Source organism: Anguilla anguilla, chromosome 12 (assembly GCF_013347855.1).
Source record: "Anguilla anguilla isolate fAngAng1 chromosome 12, fAngAng1.pri, whole genome shotgun sequence".
Taxonomy (NCBI): Eukaryota; Metazoa; Chordata; class Actinopteri; order Anguilliformes; family Anguillidae; genus Anguilla; species Anguilla anguilla.
Window position 1 is genome coordinate 40,375,094 of NC_049212.1, and position 7,091 is coordinate 40,382,184.

Below are 7,091 nucleotides of genomic sequence, written 5' to 3' on the forward strand. Positions count from 1 at the left end.
CCGGCCTGGAGGGAAACAGCCTCTACCTCATCAGCGTCAAAGGCTACAACAGCATCGGCCACGGTCCCCCCAGCAACGCCGTCCAGGCCCGCACCAAAAAGTCCCGTGAGTTCCTCTCTCTTACCCGTACGCTGGAGGGCGGTCAGTGTCGAATCGACAAGAGTACGTTTGATGAAGTACGTTTGATTCCTGTTGGACTCGTATTAGCATTGTTGCAATTGAAGTAACGCTGAATCTTTTACTGTGTGGATCAGCGATTAGGTCACTCCGGTCCTGGTGTGTCCGTGCCGTTTCTGGATTTTGTTCCATCTGCGCTTGATCACAGGAGTCTGATGGACAATTAAAAGCCTGAGTCTGGATATTCTGAAGAGTGAAGCAGCCTTGGCTGCCTCTAGCTCATGGTTAGCTGCATTTGGTAAACCTGAGTAATTAACATGAATCCAGTTATGTGGTTATTGGTTTGGATGGAGCAAAATCCAGGACAATTTCTGTCCTTCCAGGACCCCTGTGTAGATATTCAAATGTAGGTGTATGTGTTTGACTGGTAAACAGGTTGAGTGGTACACTTCAGTGTGTGAAGTGGTACAGTTCCAGTGTGAGGCGATGCTTCGTAAGTACTGTAGTGTGCTGCTAGCTTCCGTCGCCAGGGTTCTATACCCCACCCGCCAAAGCAGTGCAGTCTAGCGTGTTAAACCCACCCACTGTTCAGCTCTCAGCCAATCAGCTCAGTGAGGGGCGGGGCCAAGGTGACGGTAGAGACTCCGGCGTAAACCACAAGACAGACGCGGGGAAGAGGTTGAACAGTGAGCAGCGCTCCCTCAAACCCCTCTCTGAGAAATCTGAGCCGTGTCCAAACCGACACATGCCTGGTGGGATCGAGCGCTGTTCCCGGATGGTTTGGGTGGGGGCTTTCCCCAGATCTCTGGAGATCTGCCCGTCTGACTGTAGTGCAAATGACCCTGTGTTTGCTGCCCAGCCCCCAGCCAGCCCCCATCCAATCTGATGTGGATTCAGGAGGGGAACAACGTCTCTCTGTCCTGGGAGCCAGTGAGGTCCATGGACAACGAGTCTGATGTGATTGGCTACAAGGTAAGCCCTCCCCTTCCAGCTGAGATAGGCTCTTGTGGCTTTTGAAGCAAGTAAACTGTGGAGACCCTGGACCTCCACTTTGAAAATATCTTGTGCAGTGTACTTGATTTCTTTTATTTTGCACTATGGCAGCTGTCCTTTGGTATTAAACGTAAAGGACACCTTTTTTGGGGCAGGGGGATTTGTTATTTGTGGGATGAGATGTCATATGGAACATGTAGTATTTGTTATTTGGCATTTTATTGCCACGCCTGGCTAGCTGTCAGTCATTTTCCTGTGGTTAATGACGCTGTTAGTCTTGTGTCTGCAGCATTCGGTCAGATCAGTAGCTTCTGTAAATTCCTCTTGTTTGGTCTGTTCCCTTCATGATGAATTAGGTGGTTCAGCTGGTCTCCGCGTTTGTAGTAAAATGCCACTGAGCAGAGCAATGTTCTCCAGCAGTGTCATCAACCAATGGCTCTGCGGTGACACTGACAGGTGACACATTCCAGCTTAGGTGATTGGCTGACAGCGTGTGTTGCAGAATGCAGTGATTGGACAGTTTAGTGACGCGTCCACGCGCTTCCACAGGTGTCCTTACGTCAGGAGGGGCGGAGTCACAGTCAGGTGATCAGGACCCAGAATCCCTCGGCCGTGCTCTCCCTGCCCGAGGGGGGTACCTACATCATCGAGGTGCAGACGCTGAGCGACGGAGGGGAGGGGGCTACCAGCGCCCCTGTCAGAGTCCTCACCTCCTCAGGTGAGTCTAAAATCCCCCTGCTCAGAGTCAGAGTCCTCACCTCCTCAGGTGAGTCTAAAATCCCCCTGCTCAGAGTCAGAGTCCTCACCTCCTCAGGTGAGTCTAAAATCCCCCTGCTCAGAGTCAGAGTCATCACCTCCTCAGGTGAGTCTAACTGCTCCTCACTCAGAGTCAGAGTCCTCACCTCTTCAGGTCAGAACCTTTATTTAAATTCTCTGAGTCTAACAGCTCAGAGTCAGAGTCCTCACGTCCTCAGGTGAGTCTAACAGCCTTGTTAACAAATCATATCTGCTCACTGAAGCAGAGTCTGAAGGATCATATGTGAGACACAGGAAAGTGATTAAATAAGGGGAGGTTGGTCGTGGCACGGTGGTGCAGTGGGTTGCACTGTTGCTTCACAGCAAGAAGATCCGTGGTTCGAATCCCACAGCCTTTCTGTGTTTGCTTGTTCAAAGACATGCAGGTTAACATAATTAGGTTAACTGGAGAGTCTTAGGTTGAGTGTAAGTATGAGTGTGTGACTGAATGGTGCGTGTGTCCTGTGATGGACTGGTGACTTGTCATTATTCCTGCAATGCATTCTGGGATATGCTCCAGCACCAGGAGTAAGCTCATTAGATAATGGACGGATACGTCGTATACGTCACATTTCTGCAAACCCACCCTCAGAGAATCTGACCAGTGTCTAAACTGCCACACTCCTGGCCTGGCCAATCATTGCTGCAGTTACATCCCCGGTGTGACCAATCACTGCTGCAGTAAGTGTGGCACCAGAAACGGTGTAGCAGGAGCAGCTCTCTCTTTCCCTCTCACTCCCTCTTTCTTCCTCTATCTCTCTCTCTCTCTCTCTATCTCTCTCTCTCTCTCCTTCCTCTCTAACCCACCCCCCATATCTGGCACGATGTCCCTTCAGCACCTCAGTACCCTGCTGTATCAGTGGCCTGGGAGAGCTGCCTCAGGACCTTGGACAGCGTCAGTCCCACTCTCGGGCACAGTGACAGCTGTGGCTCTCAGCCAATCAGAGCAGTCTAATTACTGTCTGTTTATTGGGCTTTGTAAGAGGCAGAGGGTCAGGTCTACCACATGGTGACTGCGACAGCACGGCTGTTCTTACCCTCCAGATCATTTTGTTCCGACTTTTTCGTAGTGCCGCTGTTTGTTGTCATCATGTTCAAATCTTTGAACTCAAGAAGTTAATAGGTGGCAGTCATCCAAGCGTTCTCCCACGGCTGACTGGTCTGTTCACCGAGTGAAACACTGGCCACCCCCAGCACTGTGCCACGATACCATGTGATATCCATGAACGTAAACGTTCTCAACTCTCTGTTGCTTTAGTTTGACTAACAAACGTGAGCTCCCGGAATTATCCATGGCCATTGGCAGGTGGCCTGATAAATTTTTTTGTCTCGTGCTGGACCGTTCTCTTTGAACCATCAACAGTTTTTCATGGAATTGAGCTAAATCATCCCAAAAAAAACGCTGTCTGCTTATCGACACATACCGTAGGTTTTTTAGAATTAATAACACAAAAAAAACTTGAGCTGTAAGCTGCTCTCTCTCTCTCTGCTCTTTTTCCTCCCACGGACGGGGCTCGTTCTCGCTGAGTTTCTCAACCCCCAACGGGCGGACGAAACCGCGGCGTGTGGGGCTTTTATGTGCCAGAGCTGTGCCGGGCCTGTGCCGGGCCTGTGCCGGGACCTGTGCCGGGGCTGTGCCGGGGCCTGTGCCGGCTGTTCCTCCCCCCTCCTGCGGTTACCGTTCGGGGATTCGGCCGATTGGACACGGAAACAAATCCCCTTTAAATGCCGCCGACTGGCTTTGTGGAGTCACTCATGCCTGATAGTGCTGAATAGCGGGTTTCTCTGAACAGAACAAAAGAAATCAATGGGATGGGTACTGCTGCGGACAAATTCGCATTTCCCCTTAGTGGGCGTGGGACGGGATGATTTAATTATATTCGGAGCGACTCAGCATTGACCCCCCCTCCCCCCCCCCCCGTTTGGGAGTTAAGCGCCTGGCTAGCTCGGACGAGGATGTGCTTATGTCTGATGTGGTTAAGTACCGCGTAGCTGAGAGCGGTAAAAAAAAAAGCACTGGAGTTGCTCAAGTCGAGGAGATCGGGCCCAATAAAGTTTAGAGTTGGGATACAGAGCTGCGGTGATTACCATTTTTACACCTAAATGCTCAGACGCCTCGTGGTAATGGGTAAAAATAATGATCGTTGCCGATGCTTTCCTGGCTAATGAAATGTGCCTCAAAGATGTTCTCCGGGCCCCGCGCTAATTAGCCCACCCAGCTGTTCCGCAGGAAGTGCGGCGTCTCCTTTAATTCCGCGTTAATCGCCACCCCGCCACCTACACCGGCGCCACAGACCATAAACCCGTGCGTCGTGCTTGGGTGGAAAAATTAATCGAAAGTTTAATGCCGTTCCTACAATAAAGCTAACAAGCAATTTAGCGCGGTTGCATCATTTCCTCCGCAGCCATTTTGAATGGCTGCACTGAGGGTTATCGTGTTGAACAGTGGAGAAGGCTCTGAATTTAAATTTCGGTACGTTGCTGGTTTGAAGTGCTGCGTAACCGAGGGTCAAGGAGTAACCGAGGGTAACCGCGTAACCGAGGGTCAAGTAATCTGGTACTTTTCTGGTAGACACCAGGAAAGTACCAGACTACTAATAATCTTAAAAGGACCATCTTTGTTCACCCATATTCAGAAGAGCACCGTCAAAACAGGTTTATTTTTTACAGAGACCTCTCACAAAGACACTTTGCAGAGTAACAGATGGAACATTTGGCAAAAACCAGGTTGAACCCCTAAAAAAGCAAGCGGTGAGGTAGAAAAAAACACACCCTGGTGAGAAAATGAAAAATTCAAAATGGTGGCGAGAACAGAAATCTGGGGAGGAGCCTGGCTACAGAGGGGGGGGGGGGCATTCTCCACTAGCCAGCCTGGTGTAAATTAGATGTAGAATGGATGTAACAGGAATGTAATAAGGGATCAATCACAGCTAATAATCAATCAGCCAGTTACAGTATTTCACTACAAATTCTCTGGGGTCTGCAGGAGTGCTTTATAATTTCTGTTAGTGTTTTATTCAACATCCAGCTGTCATAATGGGGACAAGTTACCCTGCAATTCATTCATTTAGCAGAATGTAAAGAAATTTAATGTAATTTGATGAGTGTAATTTACATGACATTCATCCAGCAGCTGCTCATCCACAGCTGTTATCAGCTCCGTAAATAAAACCCGGAGCTTCAGCATGCAGGACAGAGCTGCAAACCTTCCCATCGCAAACAGAACACCACTGAGATTCCTCGTGCTGTCAGCACAGACAGGCTTTTGCCCTTTGTGTGTGTGTGTGTGTGTGTGTGTATTCTCTAAATCAGCAGTGTGTCTCATGCTGTTGGGTTAAAGCGCAGTGTGTCTCATGCTGTTGGGTTAAAGCAGCGTGTCTCATGCTGTTGGGTTAAAGCGCAGTGTGTCTCATGCTGTTGGGTTAAAGCAGCGTGTCTCATGCTGTTGGGTTAAAGCAGTGTGTCTCATGCTGTTGGGTTAAAGCAGTGTGTCTCATGCTGTTGGGTTAAAGCGCAGTGTGTCTCATGCTGTTGGGTTAAAGCGCAGTGTGTCTCATGCTGTTGGGTTAAAGCGCAGTGTGTCTCATGCTGTTGGGTTAAAGCAGTGTGTCTCATGCTGTTGGGTTAAAGCAGTGTCTCATGCTGTTGGGTTAAAGCAGTGTGTCTCATGCTGTTGGGTTAAAGCGCAGTGTGTCTCATGCTGTTGGGTTAAAGCAGTGTGTCTCATGCTGTTGGGTTAAATCAGTGTGTCTCATGCTGTTGGGTTAAAGCGCAGTGTGCCTCATCCTATTGGGTTAAAGCGCAGTGTGTCTCATGCTGTTGGGTTAAAGCAGCGTGTCTCATGCTGTTGGGTTAAAGCAGTGTCTCATGCTGTTGGGTTAAAGCAGTGTGTCTCATGGTGTTGGGTTAAAGCAGTGTGTCTCATGCTGTTGGGTTAAAGCGCAGTGTGTCTCATGCTGTTGGGTTAAAGCGCAGTGTGTCTCATGCTGTTGGGTTAAAGCAGCGTGTCTCATGCTGTTGGGTTAAAGCAGTGTCTCATGCTGTTGGGTTAAAGCAGCGTGTCTCATGCTGTTGGGTTAAAGCGCAGTGTGTCTCATGCTGTTGGGTTAAAGCAGTGTGTCTCATGCTGTTGGGTTAAAGCAGTGTGTCTTTCTGTGTTCTTTTCCCCCTGTCTCTGGTCTCCCAGGAGTCCGGGCGAAGAGCGGTCAGCAGTCTGTGATCATCCAATCCTGGGGCTCGATATGGACTCCGCTGCTCCTGGCTCCGCTGGTGCCTTTAGCTCCCTGGTGATGTCAGAGTTCTGACCCCGCCCCCTGGGCGGGACCATGACGTCCTTCTCTCAGACTGCCACTTCCTGTACCGGGCCTTCCCCATCCAACAAGGCCTGAGGCCAGCCACACAAAGGGGGAGGGGCATCTTTTTTCAACCCAGACAACGTATTCAAAATATGCATTATTTCATTATTTTATGTTTTAATGTTTATGTTTTTTTTCAAGGTCTTTCCAATATCATTGTAGCATTGTATTTGGTGAGGAGAGAGGCCGTTTGGTCTTTCCAAGCGACAGTGTTAAGGAGGCAGTCGCTCGCTGGACTGGGGCCAGCTAGTTTCCGGAAGGTTCTGGAGCCCGGAGTGTGGGGCTCTGCTAGTCAGTTACCCCCCCCAAACCCCCACCCCACCCCCCATGGCTGGCTGTCTGACTGAGCAGCGAGAGCTCATTAGAAATAAGTGCATTGTTTTCTTATTCGCTCACACACGCACACACACATACACACAGACAGGCTGCAAAAACACACACACGCATACACACACACGCATGCACACACACACACCTGCACTTGCACACACACACACACACATACATGCATGAGCACACACACACAAGCATGGGCACACACGTACACACATACACACAGCACAAGGGCACACAAACACATGCACACACACACACACAGCGCACACAAACATATGCACACACAGACACACACACACACACACACACACACACGCAAACAGACACAAGGTTTTTTATAGTATGGAGATTGTTACTATTTCCAGACCTGCTTTTTGTACGTTGTGTTATCATTAGAAAAAGTGGTGTGTGTGTCGGCTATGTCAAGGTTTCCGTTCCTTGTTTTGTTTCTTTGACGACGGCGATGCTCGACGATCCGCGGACCGCCGCAGGTGA

The 7,091-nt window shown here is 49.7% G+C and overlaps 1 protein-coding gene across 4 annotated transcripts in view; it reads left to right on the forward strand.

Annotated features, from left to right (window-relative positions):
* The window catches only part of LOC118210445 (contactin-5-like), a 206,945-nt gene extending 200,183 nt beyond the window's left edge, over positions 1-6,762 (forward strand). For 3 of the 4 annotated variants that reach the window (XM_035386653.1, XM_035386655.1, XM_035386654.1), the window contains exons 21-24: positions 1-105; positions 977-1,089; positions 1,660-1,828; positions 6,092-6,762. The exon at positions 1-105 is cut by the window's left edge and continues 82 nt beyond it. In XM_035386653.1, the coding sequence (XP_035242544.1) occupies positions 1-105; positions 977-1,089; positions 1,660-1,828; positions 6,092-6,195 (491 nt within the window). In that variant the 3' untranslated portion in view covers positions 6,196-6,762. The remainder of the gene's footprint in view (positions 106-976; positions 1,090-1,659; positions 1,829-6,091) is intronic. The other variant, XM_035386656.1, reaches the window with a different exon arrangement.
* Positions 6,763-7,091: the final 329 nt, after the last annotated feature.